We start from the raw sequence: 26,477 nt of genomic DNA, 5'->3' as shown, positions 1-26,477 counted from the left end.
CTCATAAAGACCTGTACTTTTCACTGGGTTATATATAAGGGAACTCTGTGGGAGGTAGACTTAATAGTGGGCATTCTAGAAACCCAATTGATTCCACAACAATGAAATATGCATTCAACAAGGGAAAACTCACTGAATGCCTATGCTACATAACATACATTAACAAAATTGTAAAAACAGTTTTAACTATGTGTAATATACAGAAAGAATCCTTTTAATTATATGTTTACTTACACATTAAACTAACAAAAACAAAATTGTTTGTCTTCAATTAATATTAATATATAAAGACTTATGCCACATCTATCACTATTAATCTAACTGACCACTATTATCCCCCCTTAGGTACAGCAAAATGAAAACACAGATGCAACAATTGCAAGCACACATCAAAATAGGATAATTAGAAGAAAATGAGACTATCGATTCTGAGGTTGTGGTTCCTATATCTTAGTGAGAACAATCTACTTTCCCTGTTTTTTGTGCATCTTGCCCAAGAACCTACTTATGAACTTGAATGATAAATATTGCTGATTAAAAATAAATAGTGATGACAGACAGAGAGCAAGCCGGGCTTTATTTTAGGTTGCTCAAAGCAAAACTAAAGGAATAGGTTTTTTTTAAGTCAAGGAGGTACCAGCTGGAATAAACTGTAGCTTTGGAGAGAGGTTCAAATACCAGCTTCGCTACTTAATAGCTTTGTGACTCTGAGTAAATAGCTCAACCTGACTGACCTTCCCTTTCTTTACCAGAAACCTAACTCTCTTAAGAGTTATTATAGGGAATAAACATATGCAAGTGCTTAATATAGCGATTGACACAGAGAGGAACTGAGTGGTGTGAGAGGAACTGAGTGGTATGTCCATAGAAACACAGAGAAGCTTCCCTGAACACAGTAGAATTTCCAAAAGCAGGTATTACGCTTTGGCATCTATCATAGAATGAACCTTACATTTTGCCCAACTCATTAAATCCAGACGAGTGGCAGGTAATGAACGAAATTTAAGTACATAAGTAATTCACACATGAAAAGAGCTTTAAAATTATTTTCAATTTTTACTCTTTGATGTAATTTAGAATTTAATTTACACATACTGTCTAGCCCTGTGGGTCCTAACTTTGCATTTCAGAATCACCCAGGAACACTTAGAAAATACAGCTGCTGGAGGCTGAGCTGTAATGAACCTGGGCTGAGGCCTGGCACCAGTTTGTCAATTATGTTCCCCAGGTGACTCTAATGCAGGGGCCAGCACTGAGTAGACTAGCCATTACACTTGAACTATTTTTAAAAATTAGATTCATTTGTGTCTGCTTGTAGTAACTCAAAACAGCTTCACTCGTTCTGATAAAGATCCTATTGCAGTCTACTCAAAGTTGTTGCCAGCATTTCCAAGTCACTTCTTTAAGTAATATAGTAATCAAGTATATAATTGGTTGACAGAGATTCACAAGATCATAAATCAACAATCTTCTTTAAGATAAAAAAAGGAGCACTGTTGCTTGGGTAACAATGAGCCATGCCTTATAGCAGATTTCCTGTGTAATCATGTAAGATGGAAAGGTATTTCATTCCTTTTTGTTCTGAGGCCATAAACAGCAAATATAACCATCTGAAAGACAGACCTGAAGAAATTCTGCTGATTGTTTGGTTTTCTTGTACAGTGGAAATGTGGTACACTCCTCTTTTAAAGAGAGCCACAGCTACTGGAGAATGATGAGTGTTGGATCAGTTTGCCTGGAATTCTTTCCTAATTTATCCTTGTTCCACTGAGTGACCCTGAGCAAGGCACTTAACTTGTCCCCAGTCCCGTGCACCCTCTGTAACAAACAATCAGCACACAGTACCAGTTTCCTAGAATCTACATCATGTCCAGAGGCATCTTACCAGTGTGCTGCCATCTGTCCAACGGAAGTCATGCTCAAACATCTTGTCATTGAGGCCTATCCACTGATAGTCATGACCCACACCTAAGAGATGGGAAGAAAAACACAGATATCTGTACTGCTTTTCCCACATATGGATGAAAATATATCAAAGAAAATTATTTTCAGAGTGAATCATGCATCCTCTTTTCTGGGTGGATTTTTATTTAGTTGCTCAAAAACATCTCTCCTACTCTATCTTTTGTTATTCTGCCCAATGTGCTTGAAACTAAAAAGCTAATTTGCAAACATTGTGAAACATTAAAATATCAGGCATAGACAACAATTTTCCTAGCAGTTTCCTATAATTAAATATGTTTTCATCCTTATGAGACAAATTTTCCATTTACTTTTTTTTGTTAAGAGATGACACTAGCAAAAATTCAGTGACCCAATAAAATGTGCCAGATCCTCCTTATGCTACCCTCCTTTTGGAAGCCACATGTTTCTTCTCAAAACATTTTAAAAAGTGAACACCTAGACCAGACAGACAATTCTGCAAAATTATCTTCAAACATTTTTTATTTTACTATGAGATGAGTCACTGGCAAGGATATCATGCAATAAAGTTAAATGAACCTCTCCCCAGATTATAAATTAACAAACAAACTTCTAAAAGATAGTACATATTTAATGGGACATCAAATGATGCTTCAGGAGCAACAAATTTCTACATATTGCTACATAAATACTAGCTCCCCTCCTTTTTGCTGTAGTTTAAGGAATTATTAAACAGCTCTGGTGTTAAGTTTCATTAGCTTTCAGTCTCCACCTAGTCATGTTCTTAGTATTTAGCTCACTTTCTATGGTCTAAAATAATAAGCAACTTAAATGAGAACCAATATGCCCAGAGGGTAAGATTTGGATGCTATTAATTCAATTTTAATTTGCAGGATAAAAATAACTGAAAGCAACTTTAACTTTAGACAACACATGCAAATATCAAAATTTTACCCTAGCTATGGCAAAAATTATATTGTATCATAAGAAATGGTTGTTTTTTTTAAGTCAAAAATACACAAATAGCAATTTCTTATGATTCAAGCATGCTGTTTCACCAATTACTGCTGGCAGACTGAGCAATGCCTTCCTATATTATAGTTGAATGTTTTTCAAAGTGGGGGATTCACATAGGTAAGATGATTTTAAGTAGTTCATAGATGAGGGATTTAATAAATTGAATCAGCACTGAGAAAGTGATGAAAATGAGTGACGTTTCAGGAAACCCATGCCTATTTGGTACATACGGTTCACAAACATTTGTTCTTCGTGAGACAGGATGCTGGTGAGATGGGCACCCTGCAGACGACATTCCCGTTCAGCTGCATCCCAAGTGCGTCGATGGGCGAAGTATTTGTAGCACTGCCCTTGGAACTTGTGCCAGCCGTAGTCACATGTCTCAGTGTCTGGGAAGAAACAAGGCAGGAGCTTATTAAAGTCACCTACGTCATTCCAACTTGGCTTCCCAATCCGTGTTCATAGGATCCCCAAGCCAATATCTGTGCAATGTCCCTGAAGTAACTGATTCATAAAACGTGGCCACAATGACAAAGAAATGATTTTCCAGCCAGCCCAACCGATTCGTGTGAAATGGGTGGCTGTACATCTTTGGACTGAAAAAGGCAATATCTCACAGCAACTTCCTTGATTAAAGCCAGAGAAAACTGAAAGAGGGGCCTGCCAAAACTTCTTAAGCTGCAGGGTCTGTTGACTTACTTGTGAAGCACATGGGGCTAATTCCTGACCAACACAACTTTCCTAAGAGAATCATTCAAGTGATAAGATAAGAATTCTGCTAATAGGATTATGAATGCTCTATTTGCATAACAACTTTGAAGGTTCTAGAGGTAGTCCTTTCCCACTTCCCAAAGAGATATCTGGGAGGTCAACAGCTCTTGTCAAGTAAGATTTACAGAGAAAAACAAAAATCCTTCCAGAACAGATACCTTCTGGGATATAGCTAGAACCGTATGCCTGCTTCCCAAAATGAGAGGGAAAGTAGTTAACTCCTAGTGCAAATGAAATAACTTAAGTTATGTAATTTACCACCTCTCCATTCCACCCACCCATATATGTATATGTTTATGTGTGCACGTGTGTGTGTGTTTCTCTTTTTTCTCTTTTGCAATAAGCACACCATAACTGGTATTCCGGTGGGATGAAAACATTTTTCAAATATACCTAAATTTTACATTGGAAGTAAGCTTCATCTCCCCTTCCTAGCTTGCCAATTTTGGTGTATTTTCAAAAAAAAGTAGCCTTGCTGATAGTACTGCACGGTGCTCATTGGCAATCCTCCCTCACACTCACTCATCCATAGGTGGGGTCACGCCGTATGTTAAATAGTGATCAATAACAATAATTCTGACTATCACATGCTGTATCTCACAAATATATTGAAGCAGTTACATGAAAAAACTAACAAAACTGCAAAGTCTGTAGAATTTCAGGTACCAAGAAAATCTTCCAGGTTACCTAATAAGTAATCCCCTTTCCTAATTTTACTGATTGATGAAAAAAACACAACCCTACTAGATTTTTAAAAAATGCAAGCTTTATAGGTTAGATTTGGCGACCAAATTAAAACTCAAATGGTCTCCTTTTTCACTACTTTTACTCCTTTTTCTGTAATCGTGGGAAAGTACACATTCTGAGTGATTTGATTTTTTTCCTGGCTACAGTGATTTAGACCATAATCATGCAACAGATGCAGTTTATCTTTGAGAGCAGTCTTTATTTCAGTTTAGTCTATCAGGTCTGTTGTTTAGTTTCAGCCAGCTGACTAATTATTTTGAATGATGTTCACTGGAAGTTTTAAGTTTTATTAAAGTGCTGTTCAAGACCACCAAATCTCATAGGAAAGGACTCAAGACACAGCTGGACAGTTTGGTACAAAAGTAACACTTTAGTGCCCCCAAAATGAAACAAATTTTGGCTACTTGAATATAGGATTTTTCCTTTTGGAAAGCTCACTTGGAAAAATTTAGAGGTTGGGTTCGAAGGGTAGGGAGGACACCAATCTTCATATATGAGGGGGTTAGTTTATAGGGGAGGAGAATTGGAAAAATTTTTAGAACACACTTATTGCCAAAATCAATAACATAATCTTGTGATAGCATAGCTTTCCTTAACTTTGGAAATTATCATTTATTTTAAGATACACAATATAAACTTCTAGGGGTTCTTAACTTCTTGAATAATACATCAGAAAAGAATTTTTCTATACGGCTCTTTCTTAACTGCTTTTAACCCAAATGGTTTTAGTTTGGTCTTCTTGTAGTCTTTGTCTTTAAAATAGGTTATTATTCATTATTTAAACAAGAAAACCCAGATAATCATAAAATTTAAATGTATGACCACATCATTGCTACAATGCCTTTCTCAGTTAGCAGGTGCATATATTCATATCAGAGCACAGGTTTAAAAATAGGGGCAGTTTCTGTTAAAACCAAACTGGGAGAATTTATTTATTGGTACTATCTAAATCATAGCTTTCTGATGATTATAAATATATGTGCAAATACCGCATAAAGTGGTTTTTTTATGTGTAAAAAAGCCAAATATCCACACTGATAACACTTAATTTTTATTATTCATGAATTCAACAAATATGTAATGAAGAATCCCATCTCAAACAGTATCTTCCAGGATGCTATTCTGATAGAAGATATCAGAAATCGTCTATTTATTTTTCCAAACTTACCTAAATATAATGTGAAGTTCATTTCACCTATTAAAAGGCAACTCTTTTGGATGACATTTTCTTAAAAATCATTCAACATATGGAAAGATATCTTATGCTTTAAAACCGCTGTAGTGAGGAGGTTACAATACAAAGTCCCTGATTTGCAGGGTGCACAACTCGTGTTCACAATCATAGAAGACGAAACTATCACTTTAAACAATTTCACTAAAATTCTATTCTCTTTATGCTGTAGAGGTAATGTTGTCAACACCTCTGATATATAACTGGCATGTCTTAAAAAATTGTCCACCCTTCCACACCTCTCACTGGCAATATGTAGCATCGACTTTGACTGGGGCAGTCTGTACATACAGAACTCTCTCTCTCTCCCCTGTTCTGATAGACCTTTCTAGATTTTATATCCATTATCATTCCCTGAAATGTGCCCCCTATTTCAGAGCTACTGAGACTTGGGAAGTTGCTAGTGCAGAAAACAGAAAAGGTCAGCTGAAGAAAGAATGACATAACCATCACCTAACTTTGGATAGAAAACTGGTTAGACAACAATGCTAATGATAATGAAGAAAACATTTGTTCTTAAGCAACCTGAAAAGAAGAGAAAAAAGACTTCTAGCAATAAATCACAGGAACACAGCTGCATTGAGTAAACAGACTGGGATAGATGTTTTTCAGTAAACAATGTGGATGAAAGTTAAACTTGCTTGAAAAGAAAATAGAATGTACCTAACAGTTAGGTGGTACCAGAAGTGAAAAAAACAAGTTAAAAAGTTTGCTTTTCAATATCCTTTTTAAAAGGGAAGAAAAAAGTAATTGGTCCCAAAGTCGCTTCCAAGAATATGTTATCAATCATTCCTCTGATATACGTATAAATAAAATATTTATCTTTGAGAATTACTTTAGAAGTATGAAGACATTGAGATAAACTTGGGCTTTAGAGTTAAGCCACTTAGGTTCACCTTTCCCACTCTCTGATCCAGCTGTTACCTTGAACACATCACTCTTCATCTCTGGGCCTTCATTTCTAGCCTATTTAATGCACAAGAATACTGCGCCAACCAAATGAGATAATGTACCTGGACACATTTGTTAAACTATAAAGTATTAAACAAAGAGTATTTTTAAGTCTCTTTTTAATCTCTGTCAAGAGTTATGCTAAGTCACCAAGATCAGGAACTTTGTTCTCTCTCAGTTCTATATCCACTGCCCAAAAAAGTGTCTGGAAGAAAGTGCTCAATAAATACAACTTGAACAAATGATTGTTTGAATCACTCCTTGTACTTGGAACTAAAGGAAGGCAGAAACATTTTAACATATTGGCATGTTTCAAGAGTCTCATCCTTTTGTTTTCTTCAACAAATGACATCTTTCTTACTATATTACTTTAAGAAGAAGATCTTGCTTGTTCTATTTTGATATTTAAAATCTAAAACAGATTCACCTTATACAATTAAAAAAAAAAAGAAAAATACAACACCTAAAAATGTAGCCATCACCCATTCACTTGCAATGGCAATTCAATATATACCCCTTTTAACTTTGCTTTCATTGCAGTGACGTCCAGATTAACTCCACAAAGCAGAATGTGGGGCCAGACCAATGTAGCTGAGTGTCTAATGCATTTTCATTTTGTCTGGTGGGATAGAAGTTTGGCACTGAGCACTTTTATCAAAGCCAAACCACTGTATGACTTTAAGTAGAGGAACATTCCAAAGCTGAGTGTGCTGAGCATGCAATCTGCTTCTGATTGATGGACTAAGAAATGTTGCCATTAACCACCTAAAATACACTCTCAGGTTGGCCATAAAATGCAAATTACAGGGATCATGAGATTCAAGCCATCATGAACATAGGCTTTTCTTTCATTCAGAAAAAGTAGATGCTTCTCTAGTAGGAAAGTTTTCTGGTGAGTAGATTCATAACATCTTTTACACAGCACGTGCCACATCATGGCTAATGTATTCTAACAACTGTATCAACTCATTGTACAGATATGATTGACTATGAAAAATGAGCCCACTGAGTCTCAAGCGCTTAGGAGGAGAAAGTAAAGACAACTATCATTGAATTCAATACCCCTTGGTACTCAAGCCACATTGAGGTCAGTTCCTAGTTTGTCCCAAGGAAGAATACATACAACAATATTCCTTTTGTTGACTAGATGTCTTTAAATTGAGCTCAGTGTGCCAGTCTGCAATTCCAATCTGTCAGCAAAACAACCACAGTTAAGTCAACACTATTTGTCAAATGTTTTGAGCTTTCCATGAATAAGGAAACCTAATATAGTTAGGTAACCTGTGAATTTCCTCTATAGGAAAGAATATGCAGGAAGTCCAAAATTGCTGAAAACATCAGTAATATCCATCATACAAATGTCGCAATTCCTCTTACCTTGTTCACAAAGGGCACCAACATAGCTTGGAAGGCAGAGACATCTGAATGTGTTAAAACCATCAATGCACGTGGCTCCATTCCGACAGGGATTAGAGTGACATTCATCAAAATCTGAAATAAAATTGTAAAAGCCCACAAAAATACTTTCAAAAATAGATCAAAAAATTCTATTTAGTGTGAGATTACCAGATAAGATATGGGACGGCCAGTTAAATTTGAATTCTAGATTTTAAAATGTATAATTTTTTAGCATAAGTATGTCCCATACTATATTTAGGGCAAACTTATACTAAAAAAAAAGAAATTATTTCTTGTTTATCTGAAATTCAAATGTAACTGGCCATCCTGTATTTTTATTTGCTAAAGCTGGTAACTCTAAGAAAAATATAAAGATATTCAGAGTAGGGTCATTGTTGCCATTGCTACTAGGTGAATCACATGAGCCCTAAAAGTGATGAAGAATCCCCCAAGCCTCCCACCTCCAATCCTGGCTCATGCTCAGATTTTCCATATATGGACTATTCAAAATACCCAACTGGTCTCACTGTTGCTGGGCCCTTTCATCTCCAATATGTCCTTCACTCTGCTAACATCTTTTTTAGACACAGTCATGATAATTTTACCTTTTTGCTTCCAAGCATTCCATGGATCCCAATACCCAATGCAGTGGTCTTCAAAGTGTGGTCCCTGGACCAGCAGCATCAGCATTGACTAAGAATGTTAAAAATCCACATGTCCAGGCCCACCCTAGACCTAATCAATGAGATACTCTGGGGTGGGGACAACAATCTGTGTTTTACCAAGTGCTCTAGATGATTCTGATACATGCTACAATCTCAGAAGTACTTGATGAGAGTGTGAAGTAAAACTAACTATTCAGTACATTGAATTCAAGACCTTCTCACACTGTCAGGACCTTTTAGATCCAACCTGCTTTCTGGAATTCTCTCCCAATAAGTCTTCCTTCTCCAAACTCATAAGTAGCCGTACTTGGATACTTGCAGTCACTCAACCACATTCTGTACTTTGTGGTTTTTGTGCTTTTTTGTTGTTGTTGTGTCCATGTCTCCCTCCAGCACCTATCAAATCCTCCTCAACTTTAAGATATACACCAAATGTAATCTTTCTACACAGACCTCTGTGATCTCCTCTGATGAAATTAATGACTCTATCCCCTTAGCATCTTACAATTGCTCTAAACATTTAATGTTTATATTAAATGAAAAGAATATTTTAAAAATAAATATATAAAGCTAGTTAAATTTCCGAGAGTCATATAATGTATGTTTACCCAAAGAAAAGGTCTTAGCAATAGTATTATACAAAAATAATACCAAACACTTTTATGGTGCTTGCTAAGTGCCAGACACTATTCTAAGAGCTTCACATATATTAACCCATTAAATTATTTTAATTGATTTTAATATAAAACAGACTGGGGGCCAGATGAATGCATACATATAAATGAGATATTTAAGATGTAATTATTCCTTGAATGTTATCAATTGCTATCTTTGTACTTCCAATAATTAGCATGCAAGTAGGGCTCACTAACTCTGTTGACTTTTTTTAAAGTCAAGTATGCTTTAAATTTGAAAGTTGGGATTTTTATCCCAATATTTCCATTTAATTTAAAGTGTTATTGATGGACTCTTCTTTGCTTACTCATTGTAAGCAACCCTTCAGGGTAATTCCATCATTACTTTCTCAGAGGTGAGGTCTATATTTAGGCAAATCAAAACTAGGGCTTTTTTTTTTCTTCAGAGAAAAGGATGCCTCCATAAGAATATAGGAGTAAAAGGAACTGATTTAGTAAAGAATCAATTATATTCTTTGGGACCCAAAGAGAGAAGGGGCACAGCAATCACACAACTCCTTGACATGGGACAGATTGGGTTGGCTGCTGAGAGAATCAGAGAAAGATCTTTCCCATTCCACATCAGACAGAGTAAGCCCAAAACATAAGAACTAAACTTCCTAATTTTTACCTTTTTTCCTAATTTTTAAATATACCTTCCTGGAAACTTTTGTGTACTTAAATTGATTATTATTGATATGCAAATTTGGTGATAGATTAACACCTTTTGTTAATATTGTGCATTTTTACATTTGTAAAGTCTATCTATAAGAACCACAAAAAGATAAAGCTGACCTCAGTAAGATACACTGAGTCTTGGGTATATTAACAAAATTCGGTAAACATCTGTCCCCAGTTTTTCAGATCCTAATGGATTGCTCTTAGATTTTAATTTCATTTAACATATAATGTATTTACACATGGGTTTCTCTGAAATCTCCCATTGATTCAACAACATAATTTCTCCCCCAATAAACGAACTGCATTCAGTCATTCATTCTTTCAGTCAAGAACATCTTACCAAGTTCACACCGGTCTCCACTGTATCCTGGGACACAGGTACATACATACGAAGTTTCAGTAGGGTAACAGGTGCCTCCATTAAGGCACGGGTTCGTTTTGCAACGATCAGGTCCTACCAGTTCAGGAAAGTAAGAAAAGTAATTAGGCTCTAAGGTCTCAGTGTATTTTAGCATAAAATGCCACATATTGCTACCATAATATAAGCTTTACCATAGCAGCTTACTACATATAAAAATTAATATTAACTTTACTCTCTGGAGTGTTTCTTGGCATTATAACTAATTGTTACAAATTGCATCTATTCATTTCTGGGATTCAATTATGATTATTCTTTAATGATTTCTTTTTGTACTGTATCTGGCAACTAATATATTCTACTGCAGATTTAGTTGGCATGATAATGGCAATTGATTTTAGTCAAAAATGATTACACGTATGTGCACAGTGAATGGAAAATGTATTCTTTTAAACGGGGTTAGTTCATGTGAAATGGCTGGATACACAGAACATGCATTCTTTTTAGCAGGTTGGCTTGTTATCATCATTTGAATTATTATTGCCTTTTACCACTTAATGCTCAGAAACTGTTTTTCTTCGAAAGTGTGCACTGAAGTCTCTTCTGCTACATTAATATGCTTTTTCCAAAAACACGTTCCAAATGTACTCCTTTAAACTATACTTGAAGAAAAGCAACACATGGATTAAACTCTACTGTATAAAAACAAACCCCAATACAAAAACCTCACCTAAAATGAAACCCCAAGTTTTTATTACAATTTCCTTCTTAAAACACAAATAAAAGCAACACTCCTAGGAGATAAATGTAAAGGCTAAGACAAATTTATGAGGACAAACAGTTTAAGATACATTTTCTAAATGCAAGTACTTTTATACCATTTGAAATATATATTTTATATTGTAATATTGCTTGAATGATTATTTTCATTCATAGTTTATATTTATGCTTTGCATATTATTTCAGAATTGCTTAAGTTTCAAAATGTTCAAGGATCAAAAAAAGAGTTGAAATTTTTACAAAATAATTGAAATAAAATAGGTTATATGTGGGATACAACCGTATTATTAAGAATCTTACGTCTGAAACCCTGAAATAATTGCACATGACAATAAGCTGTCTAACATTAACTTGAGGAATATAGGATAAACAAGGTGCTGCTCTAGATGATAAATGAGACTTTCTCACATAGGAAAATCAAACTCAAACTTTCTGAGTGTTACTTTCTAAGTAAATTCTGGACAACTAAAAAAACTTGATAGACACACATCCTCATGTTTGAGGTTCATATTAAAGTTAGGTTAATTCTGATGCATACACCAACTTCTCCCAAGACTACCCCAATTTGTCTATGACACTTTCTCCTACAGTTCCAAAAATATTTAAACTCTCCCTAGCAATGTTAGCTTTCTGAATTTGAAACTACACTGCCCAGATGACAAGGCTGCAGTCAACAAACAACATATCTACATGTTGCTCTCTGTGCAGAATCAAAATGAGACTTTTATGAGAGTGCTTTGCAAAACTATGATGTGCCACACAAATGTCAAGTACTGTTACTATTCCCACCAGACACTAGACACCATGCTGAGACCTTGAGACAAGGACTTAGTGAGTGGATCTTTTTGTGAAATTGAAGACATTCCAATTAGGAAAAAAGTTTCGTTTTTATGAATTTTATTCTTCCCTAACAGTTAGTACTAAGCTCTGAAAGTTGAATCTGCAACACATAGACCAGGTAATCCCATATGAGCTGCTGCTTACTGAATTAAGCTAAAGTGACAATTTGTTTTGTAATGAAGACGCAAACTCTAATTCTTGGTAAATATTGTGGACTGGACAACTGGGACACATTTCTCACTCATTTGTCAAACTTAACTCTCTCTATATGCACATAGTTAATACCAATTATTTCTATATCATAGTTTCAAAAACCTAAAGTATATTTCAACTGAATTACAAAACAATAAACATTGGCCAGATTACTAGGTTATGTTTACAAATTAAACAGAGAGTGACAACAACAAAAAAAATAGTGTCAACCACCTTTGATCAATTTTATTCACAAAGTATTTCAAGCCGTTTATAAAAAGTTGCACTTTATGACTATTTTACTCTTTCTGAAACACATCAAAATAAAGGATTCGTGGCACAAAAGATAGTATTGATATGATCAGAAGAATAGTTTTAACAATAGCCATGACATAAAACATATTAATTAAAACATATTATCAACCAAGACGGCCATTAGAGGACTGATTTTTTTCCACAGCTAGCAGCTAGGTGGTGATGTCTTTCACTGACATTGTTATTTAAATAATAACATTCCAAGAAAGCATGATTAAAGCCAACTTCTCAACATTCTCAGGCTAGACTAAGAGTAAAATAAATTCTGTTTTATCAGAATGTAAGCTGATCTGGGTTCAAATCCCACTTTTGCCATGATGTGGCTATGCCACCTTGGGTCAGTTATTGGACCTCTCTGAATCTCCATGTCTTCCCCTTTTACATGGGGCTAATCATATGTGCTTTTTAGCCTTTTTTGTGAAGATCAAATGAGATGGTCTCCATGAAGCAGTATCAAATTCATGTTTTCTGTACATTCAATAAATAAATAGAAAACTTCTCTCAACAGGCAGTAGGCAAATATAATAAATGAATACCCACTATGGCTAGGCACTGCATTAGAAGCATTATGTAGACTCTCCTAAGCAAGGAAATTACATAAAAGTATGAATGGATAATTTATATTGTATAAACTGTGAAATATTTATTACAGCTATTTACTATTCTTAAATGTTAAAGGCCTAACAGATTTTGATATTGCCACAATAGCACTCATCAATGGGAGAGTTTTTAAAAAATGGGACATTTTTTTGCCATTTTTAAAATAAAGAAGTATAACTATGAGACATATGACAAAGCAATACTCTAGTAAGTAAAAACAAATCAAATTTGTATACCATTAACAATTTCACTTTTTCAGTTTTCCAATTGCATGTTATTTCCTAAACCTAGAAAAATACAAAGTATTTTTTTATATGTTGTAAAGCTCAGAAATAATCTATACCTACTTTCATTTCATTTCGTGATGGATTCAATGCTGTGGCCTAGCCTTTTGTTATGTGACCAATATAAAATTCTCCATTGATTTAACATCACAATACAATTATATACATATATATGTTAGGACCAATGAACTGTTTCCAGATTTGGAAACAGATTTATCAATGTTGTAGACTTACCTGGTAAATAGATTGCTGTGCCTTCCACTGACTCTTCATTAATGCCAATCAGGAAATCAGTTTCATTAGAAGTTTCCAGATGGGGAAATGGTGGTGTTGCAAGTTCAGTATTTAATTCCACGGTGCTTACTGTTGCCTGATTATTGGAATCAAGAATTCTTGCAGATACTTGCTGTTCTGCTGATGCTGCTGTGGAATCCTCCACTCTGATAAAAGCTGTTTGTGTTTCAGGGTTGATTTCCAGAAAAGAAGAAGCAATGGCAGGCTCTTCAGAAGTCTCTGGGCTGGGCTGAGGCACCACACCTGCCTCAACCCCATAAGGAGCAGAAGCAGAAGTAGCATGTGGCCATGGTGTAGCACCTTCTAAGTTAATTTCATTGGCAGCTGTCATAACAGTTCCAGGCTCCCGTGTTGGTGTTTTAACACTGGGAACCACCGTGATTGTTTCTCCAGAAAGTTGACCATTGATTTCATTTTGGAAATCTTGGAAAATCTCAGTTCCTTCCTCAGTAATTAATTCTGTGGGAGAAGCTTCCTTTTCTTTCAATAACTTAGGTTTACTTTCATCTTCTGTAGGTTCTAATTTTGTGTCAGGAGATAAGGATGGAGGCTCAGTTATATGAAAGTATTCTTCACTTGATGGTTTGAAAGTTGCTTCAATATTTGCATGAATTTCCTTAAAAGAATATTCTGGGGACATCTGAGATGAGCCAGCATCTGCACCTGACAGAGCACTTGGCTGGGGTACCTCTGTGTGTTCAGAGCCTCCACTGCCTATGTAAGTAGTGAGTGGAGATGATGATGTCTGAGAAGACAACTTTGCAAATGCTGACACTGCTGAGGTTGTATCCGTGAAATATGGGGAACTGGATCCTTCCATCACATTAGGTGCCTCTGTCAGACTCTGAGCCATAAGGTGGGCAGTACCAATACTTACATAGGGAGTATGATCTATCAATGTCTCCTCAGCTCCTGAAGAGAATTCTGGCTGAAAAGAAGGACCTGCATATTTCTTTTCTTCATACTCCTCCTTTGTCCTTTCCAAATGGCCTAATGTTGATATTATTTCACTTTGATCTGCAATAGCTTGAGCATCAGACAAAGTGCTTGATTCAAAGATGTCATCCAGGGCTTTTGCTTCAATTTTTGGTTCTTCAATCTCTGTATTATCTGTGGCAGACTTACTAGGAATGGGCAGGGATGTTGCTGTGGGAAGTAAAATATCTAATTCTGCTACCTTGGTAGGAACAGGGATCCCAGTTGTGAAGTTAAAGCCCTTATGATCTAATTGGATTCTATCTTCAGAAGTCATTGATTCATTATGTGTTGCCTGAGTGTAGCTGGCCAGAAGCGGATCACCAGAGCCCTCAAATGTTTCCTCAGATAAAGAAAGGTTAACAGTTGCCCCATACTTCTCTTGAACTTGAGTGCTTTCATCATTACCGCCATGTGATCCTGATGGTATCTCTGGATCTATGTCTGTTTGCATCCCAAGGATGTCTTCGTATACAGGTTTAGTGTGATCAATATCTATGATAGTATTTTTATCTGATGTCAGCACAGGTAGAGTTTCAAGGACGGTTCTCTCTGTAATTGTCAATATTAAATCCTTGTCCTCTTTGTCCAGATCTATAATAATATTTTCAGTGGGTTTTCTTCTGCTGGGTTTTAAGGTAGAATCCTCAAGTCCCCTGAATTGGTCTTGGAAACTACTGGTGGTAGCATCTGTGGACCTCTCATATGACATTGTATCTGACAGTGTGCTAGTTGGATCAGAAGAGCTTTCATTCTGCTCTGAATGAAGAGGAAGAACCACTGGAACTGTTGGGAATTCATCAGCAGTAACAGCTTTAGCACTTGGCACCTCAGCATGTTTTTCCAGGGATCTATCAGAAACAAATGTGGTGCTTCCCTCTCTGGTTGCCTGAGTAGTTCCAGAAGTGTGAACTGAATCAACAATAGCCCATTCTCCAGATCCTTCTCCAGAATGTTCATAAAATAAGTCAGTTGGCTTTGGAGCTGAGGTAACAAATTCTTTAGCTATGTCAAGACTGTAAGTTCTACCCAGAAACACAGTTGAAGAAGTTGCTGTTTCTTTAGTTTCTTCTGTGGAAGAATTCTTGTTAGAGTCTCGTTCAGTTATAGTTTGTGGTCTACTAGTCTGGTTTTCTTCTGCCCACACAAGAGTCTGATTTTGAGGATGTTCAATGTTTGTAGAGAAAGGGAGAGGTGTCATAGTGGGTCTTTCTGCTCCCATGTCACTTGAAATTTCTATTAAGGTTGTGCTGGATACTGCCTCACTACTTTCAGAGCCGTTATCTGTTTTGGAAATGAGTGGTGTAACTTCATTTGCCACATTTTCCATTCTCTCATAATCTTCAGTTTTATCACTTAAACTGCTTGTTTCTAAATTTTTCACTTGAGAAGTCTGGGGATATAATGTGTTAATGATTTGTTCCATTTCGGTAAAATTCACTGTCACTGTAGGTAGAGTAGGCAAAACATCTTCTCCTGATCCCAGGCCAGAGAATAAGAGATCAGTATACGACTCTTTAATTGTTGGTCTCATACCTTTCGGAAAGAGTTTTATACTTTCTTTCTCTTTGATTGATGAATCAGTGACTACACTTTCAGCTGGTATGGACTCAGTCACAGGGGTGGTAGTTAAGAAAAAATGTGATTTTTCAGTAGCTTCAGGGAGAGTAGTATATGATTCCAAGCCCTTTGCATCTGGATCTGGAGTAGACATGTTAACTAAGGAAATGCCTTCCTCTTTCATTTCCTTATCAGTACTGTAAGTTTCCTTTGTTGTTAGTATAGAATAATCCGTGGTTTGGCGTTCAGTTTCAGTAAATGTTTGTGAATCAAAAATTGTTTGCTCTGGTGCAAGAGAGCTTTGGGGGTGTTCAGAAGACTTTTCTTCTTGAATTTTTACCTCTGATGCTGTTTCACTTTCAATTTCTTGTCTTACGGTGTTGACTTCTTGCCTTGACCATAATTTGAGTGGCTCCATAGTTTGGGGAAAGTTCATTAAAATTGTGTCATTGACTTTTACTTCCCCCTTTTCTATTGGAACTACAGTACTTTCAGCTTCTATTGTTGGCAAAATGGTAGATCTTTTGTCAGCTTCATTGATAGCACCCACTTCCCCCAATCCTTGGTCAATAAATGGGGAATCTGTACCAGAAAACTCCATAGCACTGGGGAGCACTGGGCCAACAGAGCTGCCTACTGTGACCAGTTGCTCACCCGAGCCCTCAGCTGAGGCTATGAACTCTTCCCACGGGAAGGCTGAAGTACTGATCGAGGTGCTACTGGGTCCCTCTGAGTCAGGGGTGCCACTGACACGAACTGAAGTAAGTATCATAGATGGTGAAATCTGGGTATCCCTGAATGCTGCATCCCCGGAGCCTTCCATTATTACTATTTCTTCTTTTGCGATGGGATGAGATACTGTTGGGTATTCTCTAAAGTCACCGCTGAAATCTTCCCCCAGAGGAAAACCTGTAGAAAAGTCCCTTATTTCTGCCCCATGATTGGGTTTTCTTGATATCTCTGAAACCAATTTTTCCCTGGATGTTTGACTTATAATTTCTTCAACTTCTCTGTCTATTACAGTACTCACAACTAGTCGTGTTGGCTCAGAGGAGAATTTATTTTCCACATGGGGAGACAAAGTGCCAGCTGTTTCCTTTTTGGTTGGAATTTCAGACTCTATATTTAATGAAAATGAAGAAAGAGTGGTGGTTTCTGGGACAGCAGCAGTTTCTCCAGAGCCCTGATCCATAAAGAGAGGGACAGGGCTACCTGGGAGAGTGGTCAGCCCCTCCTGGACTCCAGGTTGACTGCTACTGCTGTGCTTGGTGGTCTGTACCCTGAAATCTTCTAAAACATTTCCTTCTGTAAAGACAGGAGTAGAACTTGTCATTTCTCTTTCAGACTGCATGGGTGTTGTCAAGGACATCAAAGTCTTCTCAGTAGCTGAATCACTAGATGTAGCTACATCCAAACTTTCTAATTCAGAGGATAAAATGAATTGATCTGATCCCTGTGTAGGTGAATGTACCTCAACTGCAGAAGCTGTACCTGTAGGTACTTCTTCCTCCTCTTTCCTTTTCTTCTCCTCAAAAGATGTACTGAAAACCCACTTGGAAGTGTCTGATTCACTTACAAGACTGGTAGGCACCACTTCTGCAGAAGATTGCTCAGAAACTGAATAAATGGTAGTCGCAGGAATCTCAAAAAGATTTTCCGTGATAGCTACCTTGCTGGTGTCTAAAGTAATGATTGTATCTGTAGTATTTTTCTGTAATGAATTTGTTACCATGGTGAACATTTTATCTTTATATTCTTCTACTTCTCCAGAGCCTTCTGGAATTGGAGCTGAAGAACTCCCTGAGACCTCTACAATTTGTCTAGGGGTAATTTCTATCCAGCTCTCATGGGTAGACAATGGGTCATTAGGCTGCGAATTTCCTAGTAGGGTAACTGATCCTTCCTCTGAAACACGTGCTGACACAGAACTTGGAACTACAGTGGGTGTATACATGATAGAAGTACTTTTTTCTGCCACTTCACCAAATGTTACGTCTGTGGCCCCTGAAAATACTATTTTCTGAGATTCTTGGTCAATGGCAGCCTCTCCTGAAGACTCTTCAGGAAACAGAGGGACAACTTCAGTATGTTCGTGTACCTGATTGCCAAGTTCAAGACCTCTCTCTGTGACTGATTCTACACCCTCTGTTGTTTCTGCCTCATGGAATGGGGCTGTCGAGGAAACATCAGGCTCACCACCTGAATAACGTTCTGATGTTTCTGGGTAAGTCTCAGGCTTCCATGTAATTTCTAGAGATTCAGTTGTTTCTTTAGAATCACTAGGTTGCACACCAGTAGACAATTCTGTCTTGGCTATTATAAACTGATGGGTGTCACTTTCAGAGCTGTCTGAGAAATTTTGAGAAGGTGCAACACTTTCAAACTGGCCACGCCTAGCTTCTGCAGCTTCTGGGTCCTTGGGCACAGTGGTAATGAGATGCTTCCCATTGATGTACTGCACGGAGGGGGTGGTCGTGACGTCAGTAGCATTTGTACACCCTTCATCATCTTCATCTTCTTCACTGGGGTAGATACTTATTTCAATTATTTCAGGTAAGCCAGGTAAAATTTCATCAATTAGATCGTGGTATTGGTCTCTTTCTTCACTACAAGGTTCATCTTCTTTAGATTCTGAATCTATTGGATGACCAATTACACTCAAATCACTCATTCGACCTGAAAAAAACAGAGTTTTCACAATACTTAAATAGAAGATTTGACTGTGTATGACAGAAGAAATCGATAGTAAGGCTGGTCACACTCACACACACAAAGAAGGATGCAAATCTTTTCACAGTAAGTGCAATCACCTTTCTACACATGGTTCTCAGTCTTCACATTTGCTGCTTGTACATTAATAAGAAAAACAAATCCAATTTAAGATTATAGAAACAGGTTATGAAAACTCTTCAACATGTTTAAGAAAACAACAAGGCCCTTAAAGTGCAGCAAGGAATCACATAGACACTGTAATCTTGAAACTCAGAAATTCATCTTTGTGTGAACTGCAGAAAAATAAAAAATTAGGACTATTTCATATAGAACCAATTTAAAAATGAAAACTCAAAGCCATTTCATATAGAATCAATTACTTTTTCTATATGTTCTATAAGCAAAATTACTTTTTTCTGTATGTTCTATATGAATATAGAAAAAGTAATTGATTATTGTCTTTTATGTGAGGGAATACACACACCTTCTATTAAAAAAGAAAATGAGAAGAGGTTTCTTCTGCTATCTTTGTAATCTGTCCTAGACAAGGTTGTTTTATAGAAAAGTAAAAGAGAAGTTTAGTTACAGCCTTCACAGCACAATGGCAACCTCAATCCACTGCAGCTTAGCCACGTTCCATACCCAAGAGCAGGAAGCCCTCAGTGGGAGAGCTCTGGTGGGGACAGCTCACTGAAAGTTCCAGGGAGAAGCTTCCACACCTTTATACCTTTATCCTTCTGGGATGCAAACTGGATCGGGTCAATTTTAGTTCCTGTTATTAAGATTTTTCTCCAAAGGAAGAGCAAAAGTCACATGTAAATATTCTATCTAGCATACTTCAAATAGCATATATCATCACAACATTCCCTAGATTGTAAATTACCATATGGCACCGAACACTAAGCCCAGTTGACTTCCCTGCTAACAGAAATACATCAGCAAAACTCTTTGTCTCAGGCAGTAGGAAAGAGGAAGTTCTGAGGCTTTTCACTTCCATCGTGGTGGCATTCAACTATCCCAGGAAAGGGTCGTGCCACTACAGCTGCTCTACTTCCAGTGACAAGCAGTGCAAAAAAGTGTGGTCAAGAAAGCAAAGGATTACACAACGCCTTGCTGTCTTGCCCAAAGACATACTATTGCAGAATTAATTTTCAGACTAGCCACAATTCAGGTCACACATTCATAGGCTGAACCTGAGAAGTGTATAGGAGAAACAATTATGACGAAGCCAACCCTGCCTCTCTTGCTCTCCCCTCATCTATGGGGGGAAAGACAGCTTTCTCCTAGATTGTTCGTGTTGCAAGAAGCCACTCCCTTCCTTGTATGGAGATACCAACATCTAGCATTTACTGTTAAAAAAGAAAAGAAAAAATCCTATCAAGGAAGAATCAGTATCGCTTGTATTCTAGTTTATAATGCAGCAACATAAATATAGAAGTATATAAACTATCAATACAAAGTCTTTGGAAGCTCCTTGTTTTTAAATTTAAAAAAACAGACCACAAGACTTGTATGTAATCAGAAGACATATACTATACATTTACACCATTCATTCTAACAAAAACAAGAAAGAAAACTTTTCTCTGTATCCCACTATATCCTCACTAAAATACTTTTCTGTAGGGCTGGGATATTCTTAACCTATGTCCTTCCTGTTGGACTTTTAAAAACATTACAGTTCAGTTCTTATATCTCCATTCCATTGCACCCTATACATTCAGCTTTTCAACTATGTAAGCTAAGGTATAAGAGTATTCAAATGAATGAGAAAATATTTCTATCATACAGAGAAGTGAGATCAATACTGTATAATTTTATATAACACTAGTATATCAAATAAACATAAAATAAATACAAATTATTTTTAGCACAGCTTTTGCAACTATTACTAATTGCCAAGTTTAAGGAAATGATTAAATGCCTTGCCTTTTAAAAATATAATCAAAAAGAATGTTTGTTCAGTATTATGTCACTAAAGTTATTAGTTACTCTGACCTTATAGTGCCCATGATGTATATGTTTTAAAAGTGGACACAATAAAATCTTCAGATAATAACATCCTCTTAATACAGTTTTTATTGAAGGTAGATTTTGTGCTATGAAAAAAGAATGTGAAGAAAATGTTTAACGCTATATAAGAGGACACATTTTAAATGCCTTTATACAAATGAATCTCTTGAAATAGCATATCCATATATCATCTAAACACCAATTCAAGTAGTCTCCCATTGCTAATACTATTTGAATATAGTTGAATTAAGCCAGACTCAGTTGAACTATTCTATACAACTTGAAAGAATTTAACTAGAGTTTCAAAAATGTCCCTATCTTAAACTGTTCATACTATCATTTTATATGCAACCTTTTTATTTTATTGCATTAGGCTTAAATAAAACTAGAATTCACTATTAGGAAATATTACAAGCAAGTTCACTCGATTCCTATATTTAGTGCATGGTATCTTTCACTTAAATATAGAAAAAATTTTAAATAAGAAACATGTGTCTGTATCAAGCATATAAAGAATCCCTACCAGACTTTGTAACTTTTTATAAATAATGGAGTAAAAACTAGCCATTTAGCTAGAATTCTCCAGACAAACAAAAGGAAAAATAGGAAAATAACTGCTCAGTATTGTATATTTATGAACTCTTGGCCAATAATACAGTAAAAATACTCATTGTCATTGTAGATTTGTCTGGTCTTCTAGATAAATTCCTTACTTTAAAAAAATAAGACTGATATAAATACATTCTATGAGTTCTTAGCGAATAATTACACATGGAGGTTCTGTCAAGTATGCTGTTTGTAGCTCTAAAAAGGTAGAGTAGAGAAAAGCAGAGAGAGAAGACACTAAGGTATCCTTATGTATCACATGTTAACACGACAAGAAACTGATAGGTGGTCATGAATGCACACTGAAATGTTTTTTCTGGGGAAAAAAGTACAGAAGAACTCTAATTGTATATTAGCAATTAATATAATTTAGTTAACTATCAACTCATATTAAGTCTACTTAATTCTATTAATTAAAGACCATAAGACCATATCATTCACTTAATAGTTACTCATTTTAGCTCCAGTGAACCAAGTATAATATTCTTTTAGTCTGTATTCCACTTGGATGACAAACTCTAATACCTCCTATTGCTCGTAAATCTTTGAGGACTTCCTTAGCATTTTAGATCATCATATCAGAATATTTCACCAAAATAGGCTACTGTTAGATGTAGTATATTCCATTTTCTAACCTAAATAAATATTAAGAAATTTCAATCACAACAACAAAAAACATATCAGAGACAGAAAATTTGCATGTTTCCCAAACACAGCACTGCTTCATACTGGTTTGTGTACACAAAATTAAATTTACTTCCACAACCATGCAAGCCACCCTAACTATACTATCTCTCCAGGAGTCAAATGATTATGCAAAATTTACTGAGTACCTATTATGTATCAGGCTTTAGGGCAGACATTCACAAACCAACTTTATAGAGATCCAAGTTTACCTTCTAGTCTCTCCCTGCACCCTTCTCCTCTCTCCGAAACAAATGCTCTTGCCAATAAGTTAGAAAACTGGCTTTACTAAACTCTTTTCTCCCTATTTTAAAGGGAGTGTACATACTTCAAATATACCAATCATAGAATTTAGACTAGGATTCCTTCCTCCACCCCCCTCCAAGTATCTGATCTAGCTTGCCTTCAGAATGGTAGAAAACAAAAACATATTAAGCAGCTTCATCCTATGTTTCTCATTATATCACAAAGCTGGCAATGACCAAATAACTATCAGCACATCATAATATATTGATCAAGAAGAAAATTTATATTTATATATATATATATGATAATGTATTCATTTGGTAAGTCCTATAAAAACTTTCTTTTTTAAAAAACAAATTTTATTGTGTATATTTGAAGTTTACAACATGATGTTGTAGACGGTAAAATGGTTACTATACTGAAGCAAATTAACATATCATGTCTTTTTTGTTATAGGAACAGCTGGAATGTACTTATTTAACAAAAGTCCCTAATATAATGCAATTTTATTAAGTATAGTTCTCATGTAATACATTAGATCTCTCAAAAAAATTTTCTACTAAATGGGAATTCTCAAATAAAACAAAGATGCAAAGTGAAAGCTGAAATCATTTTTTTTTCTTTTTATGAAAGGAATGGTCTCACAATGAAGCAACTAACAATTGTTTAAATAAGTTGTGTCCCTTCTAAATGGTTTCATTGAATTTTTTAATATGGGTTTGAGGGAGGGAGAAATGCTACTTATCTAGGGCTTTGAAGTTAAATTTTCTGCCAACAGATTCTCTGCAGATCAATCTACATTTTATTCTGTTAGTATAGCTTGCTTTTTCCCATACTTTTAACATTTCATGGTTGGAGAACAGGTGGGGGTATGAAACTTATCTATTGTATATGGATAGGTAAATTCTTTCCTGCCAGGTCACCCTAATTCCTGATACTAACCCCTTACATCTCACCAAATTCTACTTGCTCCTTTTTGTTTATTCACCCTCTGAAATTACCTCTTCATCTTCCTTTCCTGTCATCACCGCCACCCACCACATAGATTATTAGAGAATTGCAACAGCTATAATTATTGCAAACCAAAAAAGTTTCTTTGTAACATGGGGGAACACCCATGCAATTGTGAAAGGTGGTATCTCATTCCGAAATGGTGATGTGCTATAGCAGGAACAGAGCAACCAGAGTGATCGACATTCCAAGATCTTAGATGAACAAGTCCTTATAAAAGACTGCTCTATTCTAGAATTTTACTCTAAGGGTAATATAACTTTTATTTGGATTTCAAGAGTCAAACCACAGAACTATACTGCGTGCATGTATAATCTTTTCTATGTTTATATGAATGTATTTTAACAGCTTGACTTGAATATACCAGTACCACGGTTAATAGGTTTTTTTAATGGCATTTCACACAAAGCTTTATTGCTAGCTGACCTCAAATTATTCACCAAGTATTTTTAAGTACTTCATTGCAAAGTTTTGTAGACACAGCACAAGTCTTCCAGTCATACTGTTACCAGACACAAAACATAGTTGCTAAGATGCATGGGCAGCTGGTTAAAGTTCATGTTCTCTTTAGGGAATTTTACAATTTAAGTTTAAGAGCTTTTAATTAAATGTAAGTGTATACCAATCTATTCAGCAGAGATATATTAGGATCACATTTCTTTATTAAGATAGATTTTATTTTAATGTGTAACAAAAATTATTTTTGTTTCCTTATTTTAAAAATACAATAGACAGTCATACTGAAGTGCTTGAGAAATACTTGTAGAATTTAAAGAGAGAAAGCTTGAAATTTTTTAAGATGTTTAAATTTTCTGACACATACCTATAGATCCAATTACCAGAATGAAACAAATGTTTCAATTTCATTCACCTTTAGTATGTTCTTAATTCAAATAAAATGCTAACTGGCACCTTAAGAAGCAAAGAAATTCACCTAACATGAATTTTGACCAGATTGCCTTAGACATTCCACCATTTGAAAAATTTGATACACTAAACATGGTGCCAACTCAGTATGCTTAAAGACATTGACATTAGTAATCAAGGTACAAACACCCTCCGCAAAGCTTGTCAGGTGTTTTTGCATCCTTAATTACTTCAGTCATTGAATATTAGAATATCAATACTCTATCTTGCTGGAGATCAGAGAGATTAAACTAAAGATTGGAAGATCAGTATTGGGTTCTGTCACTCACGTCTCCCTAGGAACTCTGCTAGTAAAGGTTCATTTGGTGCACCACTAAAGCATGTTAGCGTACGCTGACAGCCTTCCCATGCTGAGTAAGGAGCCCAATTGTGTCTCAATTCATGAATTTTACATCCAGAAAGGGTAATATACATATATTAACACTATAAGTGTTTCTGATAGCCTCACTTTTAAGAGTAAGACATCTTATGGGAATGATAAATGGGGATCATCTCTTTGCCCAACTTCAGATAATCCTCAAATAATGTTCCTTCAAGTGGAAAGAATTTGTTTAGATACCATCATCTGCTAAGTGCGCTTAAGGAGATATCATTGAGTGTGGGCTCTTCTTGCTTATAGAAGAGGCCCAGGGGACTTCATAACTTCCAGTTTTTAAAGAGTAAGAGCTTTCCTGGAGAGCATAATCAAGTAATTTGGGGGCCTTTGAGCATTTCTGAACAATCAGATAAAAGCTATATGAAAGAAAAGTAAGCCCGTAGGTTTCTAAATGTTTCCTTAAAAGATGAAAAATAGAGCAAATCAACAAAAAACAACCATAAGGCAGTATTTTAATTGTCTTTTGCACTTTAGTTCTCTACCACTGTCAAATTCTTTGGTAGATAGACAGATAATTGAGGATAGATAGATAGATCGGTAGAGATAGATAGTTATTAACCAGATATTCTAACATCAGAAACATGCTTGAGTCAGAATCAAGGATTTAAAAATAAGTAAAAGCTTTGATTAAAGTAAAAACAAAGGCCTCTCAGAAATAAGTATATTTTTTTCTGGTGTATCCCCAAAATTTTGGCTACTAAGCTAAACTTTACCAAACACCATTTAATTTTTAATTATGCCACTCCTTTGTTGAAAAGTTATTAGTCATTTCCTGTCATCTCTTGCACCTGAACTCTTCAACAGGGGGTTCAAATTATTTGGTCCCATGTCCCTCCCCTTCCTTCAGTTCTCTGTTGTCATTCTCTGCCTCTCTGCTTTGGAGCCCAGCAGCTCCCTGTCCCCATCTCAACATCTTCCTCATTCCCACCTCAGAATTGTTCAAGACTACTGCCCCACTCCCAGTTTGGAATGCGTCCTAAATTCTCCTTTGAACTATACCCATCTAGTTGTGAATGATCCAGCTGAAGTTCTGAGTCCTCCAATAGAGCTTTTCTAAAACTCTTCCACCCAAACTGGCCATGGCTTTAATTTAGGTCATATAATTTCTTATTTACATGGGACTTAGGTCATATAATTTCTTATTTACAAATTTCCTAGGTGTTTTTCACTTTTTAAAAAAATCTCACCTCCCTCCCTAAATTCCCTTTTCCATAATTAAATTGAAGGGATCCTTTAAACACATAACTCAATATTTATGTGCTGGTCAATATCCTGGTGTCCCTTGGTGACCATTGCACACAGTGGCAGCATGGGTGGTCAGCCAGCCAGTGCCTGGTTTGGGCAGCTCTAGGTCCTCTCAGGCAAACAAAGTGGATGCTTGATGAGGTGATGTATGCCCAGAGATTCTTCTGAGATCAGTCCTGAGACTTTGCATGCTGAAGATGTTTCCTAATGCATTTCATATATGCCCCTAAATTCCCTTTTAATAAAACAACTAGCCTTTATTGTGCACCTCTCTTGTGTGCTAATTATTTCAAGTTACCTTCCCAACTAGGTATAAATTCCAAATAAGCTACAAATTATATTTCTTTCTTTTATAAATTATATTATAAATTATAATTAAAAAATTATAAATTGTTTTATTTTAT

The 26,477-nt window shown here is 36.0% G+C and overlaps 1 protein-coding gene across 4 annotated transcripts in view; it reads right to left on the bottom strand.

Moving 5' to 3' along the window:
* VCAN (versican) overlaps positions 1 to 26,477 on the bottom strand; it is a 104,821-nt gene that overhangs the window by 22,226 nt on the left and 56,118 nt on the right. For 3 of the 4 annotated variants that reach the window (XM_076008155.1, XM_012784382.2, XM_012784383.2), the window contains 5 exons: positions 13,662 to 18,932; positions 10,399 to 10,512; positions 8,018 to 8,131; positions 3,171 to 3,329; positions 1,886 to 1,968 (listed from right to left, as the gene is read on the bottom strand). In XM_076008155.1, coding sequence (XP_075864270.1) covers positions 1,886 to 1,968; positions 3,171 to 3,329; positions 8,018 to 8,131; positions 10,399 to 10,512; positions 13,662 to 18,932 — 5,741 coding nt within the window. The remainder of the gene's footprint in view (positions 1 to 1,885; positions 1,969 to 3,170; positions 3,330 to 8,017; positions 8,132 to 10,398; positions 10,513 to 13,661; positions 18,933 to 26,477) is intronic. The other variant, XM_012784385.2, reaches the window with a different exon arrangement.

This window comes from Microcebus murinus, chromosome 11, assembly GCF_040939455.1.
Source record: "Microcebus murinus isolate Inina chromosome 11, M.murinus_Inina_mat1.0, whole genome shotgun sequence".
In the NCBI taxonomy this organism is placed as follows: Eukaryota; Metazoa; Chordata; class Mammalia; order Primates; family Cheirogaleidae; genus Microcebus; species Microcebus murinus.
The sequence above is the reverse complement of the archived record's forward strand: the minus strand, read 5'-3'. Positions and strand labels throughout refer to the sequence as shown.